The 25795-nt window shown below is 47.9% G+C and overlaps 1 protein-coding gene and 1 non-coding gene across 4 annotated transcripts; both read right to left on the minus strand.

Moving 5' to 3' along the window:
* Window positions 1-143: 143 nt before the first annotated feature.
* On the minus strand, window positions 144-25795 carry NCAPD2 (non-SMC condensin I complex subunit D2). 3 transcript variants are annotated; one of them, XM_006210851.4, is made up of 32 exons: window positions 25550-25795; window positions 24559-24707; window positions 17247-17322; window positions 16911-16969; window positions 16250-16431; window positions 15816-15958; window positions 13836-13963; window positions 13640-13763; window positions 13309-13456; window positions 12108-12305; window positions 11642-11776; window positions 11457-11544; window positions 11184-11364; window positions 9425-9549; window positions 8813-9052; window positions 8349-8523; window positions 7736-7820; window positions 6004-6137; window positions 5551-5683; window positions 5375-5459; window positions 5131-5298; window positions 4661-4830; window positions 3836-3947; window positions 3637-3760; window positions 3399-3554; window positions 2870-3047; window positions 2693-2787; window positions 2133-2213; window positions 1808-1991; window positions 959-1085; window positions 701-856; window positions 144-469 (listed from the first exon to the last, which is right to left on the minus strand). In XM_006210851.4, the coding sequence occupies exons 2-32, from the start codon at window positions 24683-24685 to the stop codon at window positions 384-386; spliced, it is 4203 nt and encodes a 1400-aa protein (XP_006210913.1). In that variant the 5' UTR covers window positions 24686-24707; window positions 25550-25795; the 3' UTR covers window positions 144-383. The 3 variants fall into 3 exon arrangements, with proteins under 3 accessions (XP_006210913.1, XP_015100371.1, XP_072810921.1); XM_015244885.3 differs by having other exon boundaries at window positions 25464-25795; XM_072954820.1 differs by lacking the exon at window positions 25550-25795 and adding an exon at window positions 25469-25497.
* On the minus strand, window positions 16508-16833 carry LOC116276983 (small nucleolar RNA U85). Its single transcript, XR_004186483.1, has one exon. It is a non-coding gene; the product is annotated as a small nucleolar RNA U85 (small nucleolar RNA).

A 25795-nucleotide genomic window follows, 5' to 3' on the forward strand; every position in this document is an offset into this window, starting at 1 on the left:
CAACGACGAGGCACTGAGGGGGCCTGACGCTCAGATGCCGGGTCAGGCCCTAGACTCCTGGGCTCATCTTCTGAATTGACAACCTGCTGCCTGCCTCTGGGATAACGTGAAAGATGAAACAAAGACAGCTTAGGAAAAACCTCTAAAAGTAAATAAAAACATTTATTCATTAGAAAACAAGGAGACTGGCAAACGTATATTCCAGTGAAAGCAGCTCCACTTGGTTCCATGAGGCGTTTAAGAGCAATGCCTTACATTACAAAGATCACTTACGTGTTATAAAAAACAAGCAGACGGGCAAACAAGTATTCTACAAGCGGGTGGTGTTCAAGGTCACTCCACAAGACACCTGCACAGCAGGGATGGGGACAGGCAAGGCCGCCCTAGGACCTGTGCCTGTGGGCAGATGCTCGGCGGATGGGCGTGGCTTTCTTGGGTGTCTCATCTTCTGTCATCTCTGCTGACAGTTCTATTCAAAGAATTGGGGGGATAAGGAAAAGCTGAGTTACAAAGATGGTGAAAAATAGATCTTGGAGAACAAATGGAACAGTTTCAGACCTCACAGCACAAGAAGAAAAACAGGTGAGGGGTGGGGGGCGGGGAGGAGAAGGGACACCTCTATACAGTGGCATACCCCGCAAAGCCAGCCTCCTCGCAAGCTCACCTCGTTCTGGACCAAGTCTGTGAGGGAGCACCGTACCTTCATCGCTGGATTCATCGCTTGAGAAGACAATTCTGAGTTTCTTTTTCGAAACTTGCTGCTGGGTGTTTGGATGCCGACGGGTCATACGGCGGGGCTCAGGTGTGACGAAGTCATTGTCTGAGGCTGCAGAAGCCAGATGCCTTCGTCTGGAAACTAGAAAAGGCAGAGGCATGAGTCCAAAAAAAAAAAAAAAAGATAATAAAGTAAATAAAGGAACCCCTAATCTGAGAGGAGAGGAGGGCCTGCCTCACATACCAGTGGGTTGTTTCTTGGCTGATGGGGCTCTGTGGCTACCCCCAGGGCCATTCTCAAGTTCCTCCATTGCATCCAAACCTCTGGTGTGACAGGCTCGAAGCTTCTGCTCAAATTCATCTATTATAGTCTGATGGGAAAAAGAGATTAAGAGCAGGCCTGGAAATAGTTATTTCTGTGATTAAAAAGAAACAAGGCCATGAAAGGACATGGAGGAACCTTAAATGCTCATCACTAAGTGAAAGAACCCAGCTGAGAAGGGTACACGCTGTGTGACTCCCGCGATATGACATTCTGAGAACAGCAAAGCTGTGGTGACAGTAGAAGGATGAGTGGTTGCCGGGGCTGTGGGCCCCGGGGTAAATGGGGGAGCAGAGGCTCCTCGGGGCAGGGAGACTCCTCTGAAGGACACGGCGGTGGACACAGGTCAGGATACGTTTGTCTAAACACACAGTGCGCGCTCCATCTGGAGGGAACCCCCGGGGAACCAGGGGCAACAGTGGCGTGTCAGGGCTGGTTCACTGCCGGTAACAAACGCCCGCCCTGGCCTGGGTGCTCTGGCCCAGACGAGGGGAACTGGGGAGACCATGTCTGCCAGGGGGCAGGGTCAGCCCAGAGAACTCTATACTTTCTATTCAATTTTTCTTTAAACGTGCAACTGCCCTTAATAAAGTCTATGGAAAAAAGAGAAAAAGAAACAAAGAATCAAGAATTGGAGACAGAGGCCTGGTCTCAGGTCACCCTGGTTACTTGGGTGCAATCATCTGGGGATGAGTCAGGCACCGGGAGCCCCGGCACTCAGAACACCGCGCAGGCACGAACTGCGGCTGGAATGTAGCAGGCGCTGTTCACCTTTCCCTCAGGCCTGGCTCCGCGCCTCAACCTGCCCACGACTGACAAAAAGGCACTGAAGATGGACTCGTCCGATAGTTTATCTCCAAAGCAGTCAAAGTTGTCCAGCATCTTGCGGAGGCCTCGCTCGGTGAGGGGCAGCTGGGACACGCAGTAGGCCAGGTCCCGGTACTGCCGCTCGGTCCTGCAGATGGGAAGGCATCCTGAGGAGCAGTGGCAGCAGGAGGGAAGGGCCCAGCCTCCCTCATCAGTCTCCCACATCCCTGGGCTGCTCCGGGCACCCTCTACCTCTCAGCACAAAGAGCCCTCCAGGAAGGCAGCTTACCGGGCTGTGCGGAAGCGCTGGCACAGCTTCTCCACCAGGCTCTCCGTTTGCTTGTCCTTGGTGACGTAGGAGAGCAGCTGCCTGCAGGAAGGGAGATGCAGATGGGCCGTCTCCCGAGGGCAGCTCCCAACCCGCCCCAACGCCAGCCCTGGACTCTCCCCTGCACCGGCTGCCTGTCTTCCTCTTGCCTCAGTAGAAGACTCCGCGCCGTGGCCTGGGCCCTGGCACGTCCCTCCCGCCCTCTCCCCCACCTCCAAGAAGGTCCCCCGCCCCCACCCGAGGAATTTGCACTGCGAGTGGGAATCTGTAACAAAAGCAGCCGCCATCTAGTGAGCAATACCACGGGCTGCCCAGCGTTTTAGGAGCTTCTGTTGGATCTTCTCGAGAACTAATAAGGTGCGAGTATTTATGGCCTAATTTTATGCAGAAGGAACAGGCACAGAGAGGTGGTTACTGCCAAATCCCACACAGCTAAAGAGCAGCAGAGCCAGGATGCACACACAGGTCTGATCCCTAAGCCTGCGGGACTAGAAAACGTGCCCCGAGACCCAGAGCTCTACTTCATGATGGTGCGGAAGGGCGCTTCCTCCACCCCACCCTCGGGGTCTGACAGGCGGCTGATGACATCTGGAAGGAGGTTATAGATTGCGTTGCCCTGTAAGAGAGAGTCTCGTCAGAGGCAGGAGACCTGCATGTTCCCTCCGCAGCATGCCTGGGGCTGCCTCCCTGACTCTCACCTTGTGTGAAAGCTCGTTGAAGAAATTCTTGGCCAGGGCAGCGATCTGAGGGGCGGGGTCGATGAGCAGCACGGCCATCTCGCTCACCTGCCCCTTCACCTTCACCATGTCCTTGAGGATCAGGTGGGTCATCACCAGCCCCGCTGTTTTCCGCACTTGCTGAGCGGGGTCCCGGAGGCTAGGAGTGAAATCTCAAGTCACTGGGACTACACCCTGATACTGGCAGGGAGGCCCTCAGCACGAATCTATGAGCTCTTCTTATTGTGCAATTTGAGAAACAGTTAGAAAGCTGTCTAGAGTTGGAAGCTAGGTTTGCGGCAAGAGGCCAAGGGTGTAACCAAGGCTTTAGACAAGAGGCGTCCATCCCTCTGGGGCCACACTTAGCCAGGGCCTGCACAGGTCACGTGTGAAGCAAAGGTTCAAGGAATGGTAAGGTCTGGGGAACACAGTTCTGGTGATTCGCATGCTGACTTCACCACTGCCTCCCAGAGCTTCAGGGGCTGCTAAGGCGTCGTGAGGGATCTCTTACCGAGCATACAGATGTGGTGTCCAGGGGTCCACCAGGTTGGGGAAGCGGATGGCCAGATCCCCAGTAGCAATCATGAGGTTAGATCGAACAATGGGGAGTGAGGACTTTTCTAGCATGGTGAACAGAAGACGAAGTTGGGAGTCACAGAAAGTGGCACTAGGGGCAAAGAGAGGATCATGAGGGAAACCATCCCATCCCCCATGCCCTCTGAGAAGGCCATCCCAACCCCAGGGCCCACCTGATCATACAGAACTTGCCCAGGGCAAGTGAGGCAGCTGCGGAGAGCTCCGGGTTGCTATAGAGACCAGGGTTGTTGCAGACTTTGAGCAGAAGTGGAACAAAGGCAGCCAGTGTCTGTTTGCCTGGTGGAAAAACAACTCAAGGTTTGGGACAGGCTATGTCAGCGGGGGAGGCGGCCCCTCAGCACTGCTTCTCACCATCCAGCAGCTCCAGCTCACAGATGCTGCGGATCAGTTCTGCCTCCGTGTCATCAGCAGTAGCTCCAACCAGCCCCATCTCCTCCTCCATGGTGGCCTCGGAGCTTGTATGCTGATGGGAAAGCAGCCAGGGGTCATGGGTGAGCAGACAGTTTTGATTCCAGCTTACCTTTCATTTCCCATGAATGGATCTGGAGAAAGGCAAATTCTGCAAAACCATTCACAGACTTCTCATACTCATCTAAAGAGGAAGGACTCTTGAATCAAACAGGAAAAGAACTAGGTCCCCTCTGCTTGTTTTTTAAGTTGCCAGAGCATCCTACATCTCTTCTTAGTGCATCCTCACGGAAGTATATAATTTCCTGCATACAGTAAATAGAGCCTGCCAGACAACGGTTCAAGGTCACAGAGAAGGTCAGACTTTATCCCACTGCTGCAGGACTCTGTCTTATTCGCCTGCCAGACATCACTGCCTCTAGTGGAGAGAACACAAGGTCCCAGCAGGTGCCAGGCCCAGCCCCCGAGGCTGCCGGGAAAGGCAGGGACGTGCTTGTTCTAACAAAGACTGCCTTGGGCAGAGCCTGTATTTTATGCCGAGGTCCCTAACTCAGCGCTCTGATTTACCTAAAACTTTGCTTCCTGGGTGATCCATCTTTGCTCTCACCAATCTTTCCCAGAGCAGTAGCAGCAAGGAGGGCAGTTTCCAGCTTATTTAACAGGAGAGAAGCAGGGATCCCCAGAGGGAAATGTGAACCATCCGGGGGCAGGAAGCAACCCTGGGAAATGCTTGGGACACGGGCCCCAGCGCCCAGGCGCACCATTCACCTTCTCCTTTGGCTCTTTCGTCTTCTGCTGCTGCTCCTCCCGAAGAACTCGGCGCCGACAGAGCTCTCCGCTCACCGCCTGCTCCAAGTGCACCAGCTGCTGCAGGGCTACGTCCCCGGCCAGGGACAGCAGGTTCATCAACAGGAAAGTGGGGAGCATGGGGGTGTCCTCTGCAGGAGCAGGGAGGGACGGCAGGGAGAAAAAGACAATCAAGCCTCATAGGACCTGGTGCCCTGTTTGTACTGATGGTCCCCTGCTCATGTGCTATAAAGCCTGGTAAAGAAGCAGAGATGGCAGTGGAGGGATGGTGGCAGTGACTAGCCCAGCACGGGTGACAAAAAGGGACAAGGCGGGCTGAGGGGGTCAGGGGTCACTGTAGGAAGTGGTGGTGGCAGTGGCTTCTGGCCAGCAGGGACAGCAGCAGAAGCTGGCTGCTGCCCACGGGCCCACTGACCCTCTTGCCCACTTACTCAGGGCCTCCTGGGTGGCACTTTCTTCCCCCAGCTTCTCCAGGGCCTGCTTCGCACAGCCCTGCAACATCCGGGCACAGATCGCCTCGGGGCCCTCTGCCAGCTGGTAAGTGAGAGTCACTGCGGCCTCTTTGAATGGGACCCAGAGTGGGTCTGGGTGGACAAAGCCTGCACAGGAGAAGGGAGAAGTTGCCCACTGCCGACAAAGGACCCTATTCTGCCCGAGCCCCTCCCAGTAGCTCACCTTTTATGACCACCTCCTGCAGGCGCTCAAACAAGCGGTGTTCCTGAGGCAGCCGGAAGGGAGGGTGACGTTTGCCCAGAGAAGGCTGTTGAGAGCAGGGAAGACAATGTAGGTGTGTGTGAGGGTGGATGGGAGGACCCCGCACTCCTTGGTTTGGACGTAACCACCTCACATACCTTCCTCCTGTCAGAGATGTTGGCGATGGCGTGGCACACCTGTCGGGCCAGCCTGTAGTCCTGTGGAGACTTCTCATCCAGCCCTATGCTCACCAGTGTGTCTAAGTTGCTTCCCACAATTTCCGGTTTTCCTCTAGGGAGAGGAAGCCAAAGAGTTAAAGCCAGTCACAGACCTGACTCTGTGTGGGGGACAATGCCAAGGAGGGCAGGAGCCAGCATCCGACACAGGGCCCTGGAGCTCCACAGAGGCTTTGACCCAGGGCCGGCCCCTCGGTATCCCTCGGCTCTAATGACCCCGCTATTTCTGCCGGGCGGGTGGGCTGGTCCTGTCACTGTTTTATTTTCCATTTAGATGGCTGACGCATGCGCAGAGCTCAGCTGGGCCTGACTGCTATTACAGAAGGGAACCTTCCCCTCCTCTCATCCCCCTGCCTGTCTGGCTCTGAGCCTCACCGTGCCATCATCCCAAGAAGCATGACAGAGGAACAGCGCTCCAGAGGCGAGCAGGGGACCTTCTCAGTTGCCCGCTCCCACAGCAGCTGGGTCACTGCTGGTTTCACTTCATCTTTCTGCACAAACTCACAGAGCTGCAGAGAAATGAAAAACTGTTCAGGCCAAAAAAGAACAATTCCCCTGAGGCTTGGCCCACCTTCTCTGGAGAGAACACGGAGAGCCTGAGGTGGGTAAAGGCGATGCTTAGAACAGGAGAGGAAGGAGGAGGCTCACGACACAAAGCAGGGCTTTGGGGAGGTGCTTCCGTCTCCACCACTCTTCTACCTTCATGCCTTCAAAATCCCACTTCTTACAGTATCATATATAAATGACACATCGCAGATGCCCTTGCTGAGTTTGTGTGGACCTACAGTTTGGACTCCATTCTGGAGATTTCTAGTGGGTCTCCTTGCCGTCACCACAAATGCCACATGTCTGAAATGGAGGCCATCATCCTTTGCCTTTTGTCTTGCCAACAGACACCATCACTCTCAGCCACGTGCGCATCAGACTTCACTGTCACCTAATTGTGAAGCAGCACTTAGTCCTACCCAGTCTTCCTTTTGAAACCGTCTTCCATTAAGTGCGGTTCTGTAGACTCTCCTCCCACCCCAAAGTCTAGGCCCTCGTTGCCGCACACCTACCACAGCCTCTGCTCCCCTACCGCCCTGTACGCTACGGTCTCCCCGGACGTCGGTTTCATCACACCTGGCGCTGCTAGCCGCTTAGAAACAGCTCTCCTTCACCTGCTGTGTGGGCTGCTGGCCAGTAGCTACCCTATGAGATCGCAGGCCAGGTGCCACCACCAGGCCCTCCTTTTCCGCAGGGAGGAGAAAATGTGGCCGGCGGTGGTGCTCCTCCCAGTGGGCACCAGTGGTCGGCACCACTTCTGCCTTTTGTCCCATAATCTGAATGCTTCCAAGCACATCTGCCAAAGTAAAACGCTGGGGTTGCTGGCTGACAAGGTTCAAGTCATCCAGGGACCTTCCTGATTTAGTTCCACCCCACATTTCCAGCTTTACCATCTTTTCCAGATAACAGTTTTGAGCCAGAACAAAATGGTCATCCAACAGCACAGGCAGAGCTCTCTCTTGGCTTTCTGACTTAAATGTTTTCCCTTCCTTTCTCTGAGTCTCTAATCTTGCTCATCAAGACCCAAATTAAGTCCTGCTACGTTCAGGAAGCTTTTTCCTCAACTATTCCACCTCACGCTGCTCTGTTCCCCACTCCAGGATGACAGACACGGTCAAAGTATGTTTTCTGGAACTTTTAAGCCTGAGTTTGAATCTCAAACTTTGCCACTAACTAGCTGTAATTAGCCAAGTTCTGTAACCTCTCTGCGCTTCAGATTTCTCACTGTAAAATGCAGATAACAGTACGAGCTCACAAGGCTGTCATGAAGATTAAACCAGTTAATATGAGCAAAGTGCTGAGAACAGTGCCTGGCAGGCACGCTCTAAGTGTCATGATTGTTGCACCACAATTGCCGCTATAACCACGACCTGTGCCATTTACTCTGGCACCTAGCAATCCGTCTGCTGCATTGTTCTAGAAATCTTTTGTTTTTTGGCTGCCAACTAGACTTGAAAGCAAATAATCTTATACTTCTTTTTGGGGCTGAGTAAACTGCTGAACACACAGTAATTACTCACTGCTGCTTGCTGAATGAATAAGTGGAAGTGAGGAGACTTACAATTTCCTCAAGACACTGAATGGTCCCAACTGAGGCATCCACCAGCAGCAGAGAGAGATTCTGAATCAAAGCCTGGGCCTTGGCTCTGCGGGAAGAGCAGGGATCAGGGTCATTACAAGGCTGAGAAGCTGAGCCTGGCTCACAGATCATTAGGGCGATCCCACCACAGGGTCAAATAGTAAACAACTGCTTTAGACTCACAGGCACAGAGAACAGACTAGCGGTGCCAGCAGGCGAGAGGGAATGGGGAAAGGGCGATCGGGGCAGCGGATGAAGAAACACAGATATCGTGTACAAGCTGCTACTGCTGTGAGGCTCTGCTGTACAACACGGGGAACACGGCCAATGTCTCATGGTAACTATACATGGAGTAAGACCTTTAACACTGTGAATCACAGTGTTGTACACCTGTAACTTACACAATACTGTACATCAACTATACTTCAGTAAACAACAAACCACCAAATAAGTGCTTAGGATGGGTTTTATCGGGAGCCCCATTACAGACCTACTGCCTCTGGATTTGGGACTCCCTTCTAAGGATGCTGCCCCCGCCCTTCAGGAGACGAGACACATCCCGGGAGAAGCTGGCTTCAGAAGGGTTAGCGCTCACCTGGCAGAGTCCCCCTTCGGTTTGAGGTAGAGTTGGCGGTAGGCGTTCAGCACCGCTTCCCGGACACCAGGCTCCTTTGACCAGATGAGAGGCAGCATGCGGCGCACCCCAAGCAGGGCCTGGGGTACCCCAAATTGGAACACCATCACAAAGAATTCAATCACCTCCTGTACCACTGAGAGGACAAACACAAGTGTCACCCATCTGCTTGGCAAAACCTTCCCAAGTACTTCAGGATAAGAACCTTCCTGATGTAGCAATGCGCACGTGGAGGCCTTCCTCACCCCCTGGGGGTGCTGCGTCCCCTAAACACCTGACTGTGAAATAGTATCCGTGGTAAACGGCACACGCTCCCTGGGGCTACACAAAGCAGACGGAGATAAAGAATCCCTGCCTTGCAAAGGAGCAGACGAGTATTAATAAAACACGGACAAGACTGGTCCTGCCAGCGCGGAGAGGCACACCTGTCGTTGTGTGTTCATACATCATCTTGCTGATGATGCCGATGGCCTCTGTGATCTTCAGAGAAAAGCTGTAGGCGTCCTGCAGATACTGCACCAGCATCTCCTGCTTCACCAGCTCATCGTCTTCCCTGCGTCTCTCAGGCTCTGACACACTGGGCTTGTCCTTAAGGTCAGTCTCTCCTGGGCCCAAGTTCCCCACAGTCTCCTGGGGATTCGCCCCCTGTGTGGAAGCTGCTGGGCCTAGGAGTTAGAGAACCGCAGGATGGTTTTTGTTCAAAGGTACATGGGGATACCCAACAGGTCCAAACACTCCTGGATATTTGTTTCTATGATAGGAAGGTATAAATTTAGAATTTATTCCAAAATGTCTTGGTCTACTTCTCAAAAAGATTTCTCCTCCTCTGGTTTGGAAACACCCTTTCATACCCCGTGACTATCAGCCCTGGGCCTGTGGGCTGCCTCCATGCCAGGGCACAAGCACAGCCAGCCCCTCTCTGGCCTCTTTCAGCACCAGGTTCTGTTAGCCAGGCCAGCGTCTGACATAAAGTAAATGGTCCATAAATACTAGTTGGAACATCTTGTTTGTTGACTGAAGAAAGAAAAGGAATTTACCTTTGAAGATAGTTCCTAAGAGATTCAGGAACCTGGTCTCCTCTGACTCCTCTGGGTCCATGTGACAGAAGGGTTCAGACTCCTGGAAGTGGCCCACGGCTTCTCGAGTGAGAATGATGGCCTGCCTGAAAGAACAGCCTGTCACAAGTCGGCACCCACAGGAGTGTCGCTACAGCCTTCTGTCAGGGAGCCCACCTCATGATTCCATCAAGAACCCAGACCTGCTGCCCCAAAGAAAAGGGACACTTCTCACGCTTACAAAGTTGAGGGGCACCTACGAAGAGAAGGAGCTCCAAGCATCTCCCTATCTCTGAACAAGACTTACCACAGGCTTCAAAAAACTCAAGGAAGGCTTTTTAAATTTAAAAACCACAAACCTATGCTAAACGTCTGCTTAAAAACACTTTGCTATGAGACAGTTTAGGAAAAATAAACTTTCGATAATGGGTTAATTTATAGCATGGCCATATTATAGGATTCGATGGAGCCATAGCAAATGAGGCAGCTATTTATGCAGATATTAAAAACCACCGAGACACACAGTTAAGTAAAAAAGCAAGGTGGTGAGTCAGTGGGTAGAGAATTCCCTGTTACTTGTGTAAAAAGAAAGAAAAATGAAAATACGTTTGACTGTGTATGTATGCACTACCTCCGGAAGGAGGCTTCATAATGACTAACACTGCCTCCCCGTGGGAAGGGAACTAAGGGGCCGGAAAGTCGGTTTGGAAGGGACTTTTCATGGCATGTCCTTGTTGTAATTTTAAATTTTGTACCATGTGAACGTATTGTTTAATTTCAAAAAAGTAGATTCCTGCTCAACAAACAAACATCAACAACAACAAAAAACCGCTGCTATTAAACTGTTTCAAAAGTTATTTTAAAAAGGTTTAACATAGGTTTAAATTTGTAATTGGAAGTCAAAAATCTCCACTACTAAGAACCTCACCGAGCGCCGAAGGCTGAGGAGGCTGGAGGAGGAGGAGATACCGTTACCAGAAGCAGCAGCCTTTCTCTAACTGGTCACTAGCAAGCCTGGAGGCAGAACGGTCAGAAAACCAGTCTCCCTTACGCTTCAGCGAAGCAAAGCGAGACAGCAGAGAGCCGCAGGGAACGGGAGGGCCGGCTGCACGCCTTCTCCTCAGCCGTCTGTGAGCCACCCGGTCAGGCAGGAAGGAAAGCAAACAACTCGTGGCTGAGGTTTAACGCGAGCAGACTTTTGTCACCAAGCTGCTCTCAAGTTCTAGTCACAAAACCCTTTTCCCTAAGATTAGGATCCGTACTAGGTTGACTGAAAGATGAAGGTACGATTGAGCAACTCTGTCATTGTTTATCAGCTCATAGATTTTGGAATTAGAAAGCTGCTAGAGATCATGAGATCATACGATCTAATCAACTTAAAAAAAAAAAAAAGGTAATGAAACTGAGGTCCAGAAAGTTTAAGCAACTTACTTTATAGAACTAGAATCATACTTATACGTCTCCTTCAAATAAAGCAGGATTTTGGTCATATTTAATTATAACACTATTTGCATTTAGCTGTTTTAGTAGTTTCCTTAAACATTTGCAACAGCAGAAAGGCATGCTTGATTGCAGACTTTGCCTCTGGCATAAACCTGGTGTTCAGACTCTTACTGCAAGAACACCTACCATCACCTGGTGGCAGCATCACCTGGTGGCAGTTCATTTTAAAGAAATTGTCTCTCAAAGGCGAATTCTAACCCTAACAGGCCACCAGAGAACATCCCATCCTGTCACCTACTTGTAACTCGCTTTGGCGAGCAACCGACGGATGCGTCCTTCCATGTCTCCAGAGGTCTCCGTCTCGGCAATTTCCTCAGGGATCTCCTCTGCTTCCTGGGGAAGCGCCAGCAGCTGCTGCAGGGCAGCCCTCACCTCCGGCAGCATGGCTTCCCACTCCTCCCCTGGGTCCAGCACCGCGGCTGAATGAGACAGGCTCACTTAGACCCCTGCACTGAGTGTCTGGCTGCAGGGAGAGGATGTCTGGGTGAGGTCTTGGGCGGTAACTACTCACAGGCAGCTGCAGCTCGCCTCTGGGTCCTCATCTCACGCAGTTTCTGGGTTTCCTTCTGCAGTGGTCCAGCCAGGTCAGTATCACTAAGCTACAGAGGTAAAATGAATATCAAAGTCACTAAGTCACAGAATTTCGTATCTGTTTCCCTTAATTCCTTCTCTTTTGGGTGGACCAAGCCTACTTACCTTGCAGGAAAAGGGATTATTGGCGAGAAAACTGGCCAGCAGCTGGATGGCATTTTTACATACCAGCACCGACTTGTCTGCCAGGCGCCCCACTGCTAAGGCCACCACTGCCTGGAAACGCGTCAGGGGCAGAGCCTATGTGGGGCAGGAAGAGGATGTGATCACACCCCACATCGTCCATTCTGCTCCAGATGGTCGTGACGTACATTGTGCACGAGCTCCCACTCACTCTAAAGAAACTTTCCTAGGGATAGGAGCAGTTCGGGGTTACTCTTTGTTGTGGTTAAGATGCAGTATTGTCCTTTAACGGAGTCAGGCACCCCTGTCCTTGATAGAGGAAGACTTCTATTACTGGTAGTAAAATCCTGAATTCTACACTCTTTGAGACAGGTATCTTTGACCCTCTTTTCTTCGGTCTATACAGAGAGAGGTACTGTGTACTTTTATCATGCCAAAGGCCGCTCACCTTCTGCTGGACGATTCGGGTGAAGAGTTGCAAAACACGGCTCCGCACAAAGGAGTTGACGTCATGGCCATGGGCGTGCAAGGTGTCCAAGAACTGGTCTCGGGTGTCTCTGGCCGCCACCTCCAGCTGATCTCCATTCAGAACCTGCAGCACCATCTCTGCCATGGCCGACAGCACGGCGTTGCGCATTATGTAATTCTGAGAGGGAAGTGAGGTTGGTACTGGCCTCTGCACCCCAATACTAACTATCCTTTCCCTAAACTCTTGTCCAGGCACAAAGAAAGGGTAAGGCCTTTAGGCAAAGTTAAGCTTGCTTTCCTTAGCTCAGACTTTTTCTGGTCAACTGCCTAGCAGGTATTCACCCCAAGGTCACTGGAAAAAACTGAATCCCAGAAGGGCCTTGTCTGCTCAGAGAAGAATGCAGGGACAAAATAAACAAGAGCCCAGTACAATTTTCCCCCACAAGCTCACCCAGGTAACCATGGTGGCAGCAAATATGAAATCACATCTATCCACCAACACACATTTGAAAAGCTCTAATTACCATGCCTGTCATCTGAGCCTTTGATCCTTACTACTAAACGCCACCTTTCCCTCACACTCCCCTTCCCACATCTTACTGACAGAGAATGAGACACAAAGAAGCAGAAATCAGCCCTGGTGCCAAACAAATCCATTATGGAATCTGATGTGACACAGGGTTTGGAGTTTTTGCCAGGTCAGGAGCCAGAGAGCGGGGTCTTGCATAATGAGTTAAAATGCAATAGATGAATGAGTGGACTGTCTTTGTCCTTGACATTCACCAAGGAGTGCCTGCATCAGTCTAGGAAGCAGCCAGGTTAACACTGAGGGATGAGAACTGAGAGAGATGACATGGGTGGATCTGAGAACCGGGCGGCAGCAAGAGGCTTCGGACAGGATGCAATCACAGCTGAGTCACTCTTACTAGACTTAAGCTGTGGAACTGCCATCTCCCCTACCAGACCTGGATAAAGCCAGTGTGATATTGAAACAGGGTTAACATATGGCTCTTTATTCAATTCAGTAAAGTTCATCTGCTTCTCTGCAGGAAGGAACTGCCAGAGTGATCAGCCTACACAACTTGATTTCACGTGGAAGCTACCCTCTTGTTAAGAAACAGCCTTTCAGTAACGGACTTAAAATCCCTAGAAAAAGCCAAGATCCCCAGGGGACCACCTACCTCTCCATCCAGATGATCAAGCAAAATGCACATGCTGGACATCAGGATGGCCGGGATGCGTTCTGCTAGTTCTGTCAGGAAGGCGGCAAAGCCCTTAGCCCCTGAAGGGTCCCGACTCAGCTCCTGGGGACACTTCTGGCCAATCTCTCTACACAGGGGAAAAAACAGCCATGGCAATCTAACTTAATGACTCAGTTCCCAGGAAGGGAAGGTACAACTGGTAGCTAACATCTGAAGGGATCCAGTGTTACACAGGGAATGTATTTCCAATCTTTCTTTGTCGTCTCCCTGAGGGAAGTGAGAATGAGACGCTTAGAGAAGGAAGAGTCACCTCACAATCTCTCCCACTATGCTCTTCACTCCATAGTCAGTTGCCCACAGACTCACAGCTGCCACCAGGACAGATGCCAGGTGTTCAAAGTGCTGCAGCATCTGGATGATCTTCACAGTGGCACCTGTGGAAGCAGGAAGTGTGAGAAACCATGGGCGAAATGACCAAGGCGGGGCTCAGGGGAGGGCTAACTTACTCAGCATATGGTTATAACGCGTCAAGGCGACTCCGAGCAGGCGGGCTATGGCTTCCCGCGTGGGGCGGTTCTTCTGGTGACTAATGGTGGGGTTCTCCAGGAGGCGGTAGCAGCAGCCAGTAACCAAACTGAGAAAGGCAGAGTTCAGATCATGAAATCAATTACACTGGGGCTTCATCTCATTTATTCTATCTCTGTGGCCCCAGTTTTCTTTATTCTGTTGCCTCCTGCATCAGGTTGCTTTGCTTTGCTCTGCTGAGCCCCCAGAGAGGCACCCTGACCTTCCAGATGACCAACTTTCAACCAGTTGTGACGCCTACACAAACCTGAATATATGACAAAAGGTAGGACAAAGCCGCTGGCGACTTCTCATTGTCAAATGGCCAACTCACTTCCTCACTTTAATTGACCTTTCATCCGCACCTGTTCTTTTTTGAAGGGGGGTTAACTAGTTTGTTTATTTCAGTGGAGGGGCTAGGGACTGAATCCAGAACCTCGTCCATGCTAGGCACACACTCTGTTATTGAGCTATACCCTCCCACCTTCAGCTGCATCTGACACAGCTGGTCCACTGCTTTCTCCCTGAAACATGCTTCCAGGAGGCCCAATTCCCTTCTCAGTTTCTTCAGCTAGTTTGGCACCCTCATCTCACCCTCCTGATGCTGGAGTGCCCCCGGGGACAGTCCCTGCATTTCTGCTCTCTTCCAGCTACGCTTACAGAGTTACTAATCCCATTCAGTCTCATGGCTACAAATACAACTTACATAAATACATTCTATTCCCAAATGTGCACCTCTAGCTCAGACCTCTCTCCTGTACTTCAGCTTTGTACACGTTCCACACCTGAATCCGACGTTCCCTGGACGTCTAGTAGATACCTCCAACTTTCTATGTCCAAAGCAGAACTTCAACTGTCTCCTCAGACATCCCCAACAGCCTCCCCCACATTTCAGTTACTGGCAACTCTTTGCTTGGGCAAAACCCTGGGCGAGTCATCCTCAACTGCACCCTGCCTTAAACCCCACACACATCTATCTGTCAGCTCATCCTGTAGGTTCTGCCTTAAGGAGAAAAAGTACAGACTGCATCCACTTCTCCCCGTCTCCACTGTCCTCTTGGGTCTAAGCTACTGTCACCTCTCATCCAAGTCACCACAACAGCCTCCTAACTGGTCCCCTGCTTTCTCCCCTTCTCTCCATAGTCTGTTTCAACACAATAGCCAGGATGACTCTGTTAAAGGAAAGTCAGACCACCTAACTGCCCTGCTCGGAACCCCGAGTGAACCTATCTCACTTTGAGAAAACACTAAAGTCACCGTGATGCCTACAAGTACTTGCAGTTGGCTCCTCACTGCCCCCTGCCTCACAGCCAATCCCTCCCCGGCTCAGCTGTCGGCCCTGGCCTCAGTGCTATTACTTGTGTGCTGGACACCTGCCCTCCTTTGTACTTGCTGTTTCCTTTCCTTGCCCTTGCTCTTCCTCCAGATATCCTCAGGGCTCTCAAATGTCTCTGGGGCTTTGCTCAAATGTCACCATCTTGAGGAGATCTTGCTAGAATGGCTGATTTAAAATCACAACCCTCTTGCATCAAACTTCCCATCCTCACCACTACTTTTCTCCACAGTAATAAACCATAAAACGTACAGTTTACTTATTTAAAAAACTGTTTTCTGCTCTGTAATATAAACTATATGAGGGCAGAAATGCTGGTTTTCAGTGTCTATAATAATACCAGCCATGCACCTAGGAGATTCTCAGTAAATACTGTTTCATAAATGAATAAACGGGCATTAAAGGTGAGAAATTCACATAAGTTTCTAACCTCCTTTACCTGCTTCCTAACAACTCAATGTCATGGGCATATTTCTATGCATCATAGACAGAACTTAGCCATGAAACAATGTATTCAAAAAGCATATCTAGCAACAGAAGCCGCATTCCTCACAGCTGGGTATCACCGGTAGCAATCATAACTACCCACCTGACAAACTCCTCTTCAATTATTGAGTGGTTCCACAGGTGACGGATGTCCAAGTGGAGGAGCTGTGTTAAAAGCTGAAGAATTGGTTGCCTCTCTTCTTCCCAATCAAAGCCATGGGCTGCCTTGGCCCGGGCTTTCCTACCCTAAAAAAGGATACTTTTAGGAAAAAATAAGCATGCAAAGAGGGTCACAATCTACTAGCCTGAGTGCTCAAACTATCCAGTGTCAAGACAAGGTAAGACAGAAGCATTATAGATTCCAAAATATAAAAGCTGCTAGTCAGTGGAGGGTATATTGTGATACTGCTGAGTGCCTCCTCATAAACCTTACACAAGGACAGAAAGGATTCTCAGAATCATTGAATTCCCTTCTTTCCCACCAATTCCTGTATCTCCCCAGACCCTATATTAAATGAGCCAGGAACTCCAAATTACCTTCCCATTAAGGTCCAGGTCCATGAGACTTGTCTGGCTGGTCATGGTCTCAAAGGATTCCAAGAGGCGCACCAGAGCATAGCAGTTCATCTTGAGGGCATTTAGGTGGGCGCTTCTGTCTGATGCGCTCAGAGCTGCATCATCCAAGACAGTGGGAAGTTCCTGGGAGTGGCGGGATACCACTTCAAGACGCAGAATCTGGGGTCAGTTTCATTCACTTTCCTCGTACACCCCAACTTCAAAATACCCAGCATTTCCAGCCATCAGATTACCAAAGATCTGTGTTTCATCTCTCAGTGGCCACAACACAAGCTAAGCCCTTTGGGACCCCCGACCCTGACATCCTGAATGTGTCCTATCCCTACTCTCCCACTCCAGTTACCCCAGCTTCTCTGGCAACCGGAAGAAACTGCCTCTATTGAAAAGGCAGTTGGAGGGTAGGAAGAATTTATTGTTGGTCTGCCCTTACAGTGAACACACATAACTCTGTAGTGCCCACCAAGATTACAGACCTTAATAGGTCAGAGGTCCCCAGGCTCAGCCAAACCAACTGAATCACCACAGCCTTGATATCATCATCTGGCTGATAAAATGTAGGGAACGATAAACAAGCAAACAAACAGAAACACCTTCCATCCCCTACCCCCGGACCCATAAACACCTTTTATCAGGAATTCCAGAGTATCTTCCTTGAGGCCAGGGTCTATACTTCGAAAGTGACTATGAGGGAAAGAAAGTGCGGGAGTGAGACAGGAACCCGTAGAGCCCATCCTAACAGATCAGACCGAACCTGGGAACCTAATGCTTAAAAATACATGTGAAACTGCTCAACTGAATCAATACGGTGGCAAGTTGGGGTAAACGCTCATTAGTAGAAATATCAGCACCCAGAACCATTTATCAGTGAGCTATAATTCGGAGCTTCAGGACTAACATGCAAAGTTAGGGCAAATAGTCACCAGTCCTTTTTTAAGTACCAGAGGGGCACTTCACTTACTGTAGAATGCTGTAGATGGTATCAAAATGCTCCAGCACTGCCAGTGGCCCCTGAGCTCGAAAGGCAGCCTGAAATGCTATAAAAGATGAAAGAAATTAATCAACACAGAGAGGAGTGGCCTTTTCAGTAAATTCTATTCATGACACAAAATCGAATTAATTGGTTTTACTGGTAGAATCACAAAAGGAGACCGTTCATTTCAATGTAACCAATTATAATCGCACCTTACAACTTTGTCCTGTTCTACAATTAAAGCCTTACTGGCGTTTTACCACATCTCTGAGCTAGATAAAGCAGACAGTATCATGCCTATTTTATGGGAAAAGAAATTAAATGTCAGAGTAGCTATGTGACTTGTCCAACTTAGTAGTGAACACAAACTCAGGATCTTTTTTTTTCTTTTAATTTTTAAATTACAAAAGTGGCAAAAACAGAGTTCCTGTACTATTCACCCAGATAATGTTAACATCTTATATAACCACAGTTATATAAGGATCTATTCTCAACCAAGAAATGAACATTGATTCAATGTTATTAACCAATCTACAGGCCTTATGTGAATTTTGCCACTGTTCTATGTATGCCCTTTCTCCAGTCTGGGAGCCAATCTAAGACGCCACGATGCATTTACTTGTCATACCTCCCTAGTCTGTTCTAGTCTTTGTCTTTCATGATCTTGACTCTTGAAGTGTCCTTGCCAGTTTACTCTGTACAATCTTCCTCCTTCAGGTTTGTCTGATATTCTCTCCTGATTAGACTGAGGTCATATACTTTCAGTTAGATCACCGAGGAATGGAGGTTGGGCTCTTCTGACGCATCATACCAAGAAGTACACAATGTCAATGTCTTATTACTGGCCACCTTAACTTTGATCAACTGGTAGTGCTGGCCAGGGGTCTCCACTGCAAAGTTACTATCTTCCCCTTTGCAACTACTAAGTATCTCGTGGGGAGATACTTTGAAACTATGTAAATATCCTGTTTCTCACCAGGTTCCAGCTCTAGGCATCTATGGATGATTCCTTCCTGCCACAATTACTACTGTGGAGTTTACTAAAGGTGATTTTTCTAACTCCATCATTCCTTCCACACTTTCTAATGGGAATGCCCTATAAAAATGAGCTGTCACTTTCATTTATCTGTTCAATTATTTGTTTATATCAGAATGGATTCAAGAAAGTTTCTCTTATTCTGTGTTTTAATCCATTCCTATTAGTGCTTATTTTGTTGCTCAGATTGTCCTACACTTGACCACTGGGAGCACCTTCAGCTTGGCCTATGTCTCTGACATGCTCCCCTCACTTTTGCTCTCTTACTTTCTTGGACCACAAGATGTTCCAGGCTCATCTTGTACATTCCCTGGCTCAGTCCTGGAATCAACCATTCTCAATGGAGTCCTAGTTTCTTTTATGGGAGAATGGTATGTAGAAACCAAGTTCCAGGGACTAGTTAAGATCACTGTCATTGGAGGTTTAAGACCCTGTCAGGAGGGAAAAGCAAGATATACATACACGTAGGCACACACACACACACACACCCATAACTTTTTATCTGTGTATATATTAAAAATATAAGTTCATATATATATTTGCTTAATCCTAGTACACACATAAGGCAGTTTCAGAATTGCTAACTCACACACCTTTAACAACAAATTTACTAGAGGGAAGGGTATACAGCTCAGTGGTAGAGTGCCTGTTTAACATGCACAAGGTCCTGGATTCAATCCCCAGTATCTCCATTTAAATAAATAAATAAACCTAATTACTTACCCCTCCCCAAAAAACCCAAAACAAAACAAAAAATAAACTTACTAACTACCATTTGCTAATTGTGTAAAGTTCTTTGTATACAGTATACATTCAAAATACTGTGCTGCATAGTTACTTAGGTTAGTTATTTTCTTCTTTAGTGTGATTACGTCAGACATTTGTAATACACTTGGGTTAATTTGTTACCACAGATCTTCCTTGATTTACCATGGGGTTATGTCTCAAAAAACTCACTGTAAACACTGAGTCAAAAATGCATTTAATACACCTAACCTACCGAACATCACAGTTTAGCCTCGCCTACCTTAAACATGCTCATTAGCCTACAGTTGGGCAAAATCCTCGAACACAAAGCCTATTTTATAATAAAGTGTTGAATATTTCTCATAATTTATTGAAGCCTGCACTGAAAGTGAAACCCAGAACGGCTGTCTGGGCACAGATGCTGAGTGGGTCAGGTGTTTGCCCTCGTGGTTGTGTGGCAGCCTGGGGGCTGTGCTCGCTGCCACCGCCCAGCACCACGAGGGCACCCACTGCACGTCGCAAGCCCAGGAAGAGATCAAAATTCAACACTCCACGTATGGTTTCTACCGAATGTGTATCACTTTAGCACCATCTGTAAAGTTGAAAAATCATTAAGTTGAACCATCCAGTAGGGGGACGTCTGTACTTGTATTACATTTTGAAAACCCAGCATTTTTTGATTCTCAAACTCAGTGCTCTTTTCATCCTGATGGTACTGCTTCTAGACAAAAATTTCAGTATAAAGGGGAGCAGCATCTAATTATGCCTTAGAAGAATGCAAGAGTAGCAAGGCAGCATGGAGTCAGATAATTTTTGAACCAAGTTGTGGGTGCAGAGGGAAAGAATTCCACCAAATTCTTTTCTGCAAGACTGAGCTGGTTTGCCTGCCAAGTAAAGCTAGAACCTCAAACTCCGTTAACACCGCTGGCACTGACCTGACTCATCGTGTTATAGTGTCATGTTGCTCAGCTACAACCTGGTCCTTTGTGACGTTTAGCAAGCTGTTTTATTCCTCCAGTTCCTACTGACTCCTGAGCGCTATACTCATAGCATGTTCTGCCCCTTCTTTATACTTTTCCTTACCCTTTGCCTCTCTTCCTTTAGTAGATGATTGCTTTCTACTTTACTAAAAAGAATGAGACCCAAAGCATGGGCTCCCTCATGCAATCCCACCTCCCCACCAACAAATCATTCTGCCACCATCTTCCCATTCTTTGCCTCAGTCTCAAGTGAAAAGATCTTCTCTTCTAAAGCTAACCTGTCTCACTGCCCCCAAAGACTTATCTCCTCTCTTCCACCTCTGGTTTTATCCTTTCCAGGGAATGCTCTTTTCCTGCCAACATACTCAGGCCCCTCTCCTTTTAAAACAAAACAAAAACGCTCAATGCCTTTCATTTGACTTTGCTCCCATATCCCTTTAAAATTTTGTCTAATCTTTCTCAACTCCCTGAAGCCTAGTTTCTGAGATTTCCCAATCCAACAGCTATTCTCTCAAAGATCACCCATTACCTATTTTTTATTGCATCCAGCGATTCTGTCCGTTCACATCCTTTTTTACTTCTCTGAGGCATTAGCCACTGATCTAGTCTAATCACACTGTTTAGGTTACATTTGGCTTGAAGATTTACTAGGCTAAGCTACTCAGCTTACCAAGTCACAAGTTTCCCCTTCGGTAAACTGGGAATAATAACAGATCATACCCCACAGGGCTTTTTAGAATTTTTCGTAAAGATTAAGTGAGATGATCTATGTGAAGCAGTCAGGACAATACTTAGCACACAATGTAACTGAGCATGTGCAGTCTACTTCCCACTCTTACAAACTTCCTTCTGCAATCTAGAAAATACAGAAAAGTGAAAATGAGAAAGAAACAAGCACTGTTAACATTTGGCTAATTTTTTCCAGTTTATTTTCTTTGCATACTATTTCTATTGCTAAGGTCATATCACATGTTCACCTCCCTGTTACGCTTTTTAAAACTTAATATTACAATAAAGATACTAAAAACCTTTGTGATAGTTTTTAATGGTGCGTAACATTCCATTGAATGTAACTTAACTTACTATTCCCCTATTGTTGACATTATGTTTCTAATTTTTCCCACTAATTAGTAACACATTTACTCCCCCAGTAAATCTGGATTAAATCCAACTGACTGCTCACTGCATTCACGTAACCACACAAATAAAAATGGCTTGAAAAAACACACAACCATGCTGACTATTCTCCCCTTAAACTTATGACCTCAAGTGCACCCTCAGTATTTCTTAGTAAGCCTATTATGAGTTCCCAGGCCTATTTGTTTTCTTCTGGGCAGTTATCTCACACCTTTTCTTGCCTCATAACATCAAGACCTTTCTTCCCCAACTCACCCTCAGTTAAAGGCTTCACTTTCTATCTTACTGAGAAAACAGAATCAGAAAGAAAAGAACCTCTAACTGCTCAAGCTCTGTATGTAATGGCATTACCTGCCCCTGCCCCCATATACTCTGCCTGATCTTTTGCTACTGAGGATGAACTGTCCGTGCTCTAATAGAACCATCTCCCCACCCCCCAAGCGCCAGATCACATGCTCTCTTACCCCCTAAAGGATACTGCTCCAACAGTTGTTCCCTGTCCCTCCAGCATCACCAGATTTCCCCTCTCTCTGATTATTCCCATTCAGTATATACACATGTAATGTTGTCCATTTTATAAAAAAAGAAAAGTCCTCCCTTGACTCTACTTCTGCCTCTAGCTACCACCCCATTTATCTGCTACTCCTTAAAGCAAAGCAACCAGGAAGAGTTACCTAAACTCACCATCTCTAACCCCTCTCCTTCCATTGTCTGATAAACCTATTCCAATCAGGCGTCTGACCCCACCACTCTGAGACAGTGTTCATTAAGGTTACTAGCAATTGCCACATTGCTAAGTTCTGCAATTAAATGTGCAGCTGATCTCTCTTTTTTGAAATGTTCTCTTAATTTAGCTTCCATTTAGCCCCTTTGTTCACTTTCTGCCTCAATGACTCGTCCTTAGTTTCTTCTACTGGTTCTTTCTCACCTTCCCAGCTTCTAAATGTTGAACTATTTTAGGTCTTATGTCTTCACATTGCTTTTCTTCTTCATCTATACTCACTCCAATCTCATTTAAACATCTTCTGTGTGCTGAAGACTAAATCCCAAATGTGTGTCATTAGCTGGCACCTCCCCCTGAACTCCACAATCACATAACCCACAGTCCAAATCTGCTCCTCTCACTCAACCCCACCTCAGTAAATGACAACCCACTTTTCTAGTTGCTGAAGTCAAAAAGCCTTGTAATCATCCCAGATTCTTCTTTCTCTAACTCTGTAAATCCAATCCAATCCATCAACAATCCTGATGGCTCTACTTTCAAAATTTACTCAGAACCTGACTTAATCATCTCCACCACTATTACCCAGGCAAGTGACCTGGTATCAGTTCATTAACCTCTTAGTTAGTCCCCTGCTTCTTGCCTTGCCCCTTACAGTCTCGGCTCAACACAGTAGATAGTGATACTTTTGAAATGTCAGACCATGTCACTCCTGCACTCAAAACCCAATGGCGTTCAAGCACACCCTCTCTGAAGCTGAAGTCTTTACCATGACCTACAACTTCCTAGATCAGTGCTTCTCAAACTTAAACACATCTGAGTGCCTTGGGGATGTTCTTAAAAAGTGGACTTTCTGATTCAGTAGTTTGGGGATGAGCCTTCATCCTGCGTTTCTCACAGGCTCCTAAATCATGACACTAACACTGCTGGTCTGAAGACCGCACTCTGAGGAGCAAGACCCTGGAATACTCTGCATCACTTCACGACTGACCTCTTCTCTCCTAGCTTGCTCCGCTCCTACCACATTGACATTTGCCCTCCTCAGAGCTCCAGCACTGGCTCTTCTGTCTGCTTGGAACGCCCTTCCTGAGAACCTGCAGAGTCTACTTCCTCACTTTCAAGGTCTCTGCTCAAATGTCACCATCAGCAAGCCTTCTGATTATCCAACATAAAATGCCAGGCATATCCTGGCACACCATGATTTTTTTATCTTGCTTTATTTTTCTCCTTGGCACTTAAATCCATCTGACACACTCCATATTTATTTATTACTTGTTGAAAGCCTTGAGAGAAAGAACTTTGTCATCTTATCTGTTTTATTTACTCTTGTATCCTCAGTGCCTAGAACAGTGCCTGGCACATAGCATCTCATCAGCAAGTACCTGAACAAATTAAACAATCTGATCTTGTATATTTGTAGTAGAGCTTGTATGTAGGGTTCTAAATACCAAAAGCAATGCAGTTGTTACGAAAAGGACTCTTAAAGAGCGTGATCATCCATTTAAAAGAGTAATTCATAATGATAACTGAAGAACAGTTTGCTATAGGGTACAGGTCGTGCCACTGACGCTGCACAGATCCACGCAGTAGGGAAAGAGCAGTCTGTGGACACTGTCAGTTGGTCACCCATCAGTCACCCTCCACTCCTTGCCCTCTTCCTTGCTTACCGAATGGTGGTATGTTCAGGTTTAGGCATGCTCCTAGGTAACAATCTTGATCAATATATCCAATCTGGGCAATTCCATTTCCCTTACTAGTAATTATTTAGGGAAATAGGCACATGATCCAATCCTGGCTAAGTCTGTTGGGAGGCTTCTGATAGTTTTAAAACAAGAAGAAAAAGCACAAGGAAGAAAATCCCTTTTTCTACCTCTGTGCATCAGAACAAGGAGCTGTCATCTGGCAGAGGAGACAAGCTGGAGTTACATCATCACACTGCTTGATAATTAATCAACCCTACTTGTTTTAGGAGATAAAGTAGGTTATTACCCCTGTCTTTACAGATGAGGAAACCAAGGCACAGAGAGAATAAGTAACTGTGTGAGGTCAGAGTGTTGGAGCCAGGATTCAAATCCGGGCAGCCCGACTCCATAGTTTTTTAATCTCTACTCTGTAACTCTCCAAAGCAACCTAACTGATACAAGACACTTCCAATAAGTACAGTGACATTATGAATGGGGTCATCTTGATAATGCCTGACTTGTTCTTCATTATCTATAGGTTTCAACAGCACTGTGTATATATTATACACTGTTGCAACTCTATGTATATAATACAATTTTTCCATTATTGCAACTCTTGGAAACAAGCTCTAGACTCTAAAAAAGTATTACCTGAAACAGGTCAAGTCCCATACATTCTGAGAAAGCTATCTTCTCCCACAACTCTTAAAACCACCAGGACTTCATTTTGGCCTACGGTAAGAAGTAAAGATCTAAAATAAAATTTTCCCCAGAGTAACATATACACCAAGAGTGTTTACTAAGTAATCTAGAGAAGGCGATCAATGAATATACTCTTCATGCAATGCAACACCAGGGAGAAAACAGCAAGGACAGGAAAGACACGATCCTTGCTCTCATGGAGCTCAGTGGTGTAACGGAACACACAGAAGACGTAACTCCACGTGGGAAGGCTGTTCTGAAGTGCCAGGCACAGTGGCAGCTAGGGGAGTCTTACCTCTAAGGTGCGATGGGAGATGTCTGATGGACAGTACCTCTTGCACGACATACTGATTCACCCCTCCACTTTTCAACAATTCTTCTGGAGATAAGGGCAGATGGAACTCATACGGCCGAGGAGACATCTTTCTCCACAGGCTCACAGGGCTGGAAGCCAAACAGTAAGTAAGTCAGGGTCTACATCTAAGGGTTGTCTTTTTGTCTGGTTCTATTATTCCTTTCCTCCAATATATAATGCTTTTCAGTCTTACATCAAGCTAATAACATTATCTTAGAGGGTGTGAGATAAACCCTGGGCTAGAAACTAATTCCAGTTGTGACTCTGATACAAGTTGGTCATGTCACTTAGTTCCCTGTGCCTCATCTGTAAAACAAGGTTACTGATCTCTGATTACAAAGTTGCCCTGAGGATGAAATGAGCCAAGGGGTATGAAAGTGTTTAAATAATTGTAAAGTGGCATATCGATGCGTTAAGGTAGCATTATTAATCCTGTTTTAACGGGCAAAGCTTCTTAAGTATAGGGAGAATGTGTCATTTGAGCCCAGAACAGTGGCCCAGGATGGGATAATGGACTTCCTGGCTCCAGAACGTAAGAGCATTAACTGTTATTTGTTTACTCCGTGCCACGTTCTGTTAGGCTATAAGAATGTGTCGTATCTGATCTAATCCTCCAAACGCCAGTCTCATGCGAGTGCATAATAATACAGCTCAATCTGCAGATGAGGAAATTGAGGCTAAGAAAGGTTAAGCGATTTGCCCCAATTCCCTTGCGGATCTGTGAGAATGTTTCTACCACGACGTACCGCAAGGACCGCTAGACCTCCCAGGCTAAAACCCGCGTCATACTGCCCGGTACCCAATTTTCCCGGCCTCTCCTTCCCCGCTCCCCCTGACCACCACACCTTACGGGAGAACTTCACCCGCCGTTCCTCCAACTCGGGTTGTGGAGCTGAAATTAAGGGAAAGCCACCGTGGGGACAATACGCACCAATCAGAGAGGCAGCACACCGGCGGGCAGAGAAACCAGCCAATGCCAGTCAGGCGGAGGCAAAAACCCGCCTCGGAGACCGTAGCCCGGCGGGCAAAGTCACAAATGTGGAGTTCAAATCCCAACGGCTGCAAGAGGGCCAATGGCGACGCTCGCTGCACAGACTCGCCAATCAGAGGAGGAGCCGGAAAGCCCAAGGAGGGCGGGGCCTAGACTCCGGCTCCCCCACCGTCCCCGCCCCCTGGT

This window comes from Vicugna pacos, chromosome 34 (genome assembly GCF_048564905.1).
Source record: "Vicugna pacos chromosome 34, VicPac4, whole genome shotgun sequence".
Lineage (NCBI taxonomy): Eukaryota > Metazoa > Chordata > Mammalia > Artiodactyla > Camelidae > Vicugna > Vicugna pacos.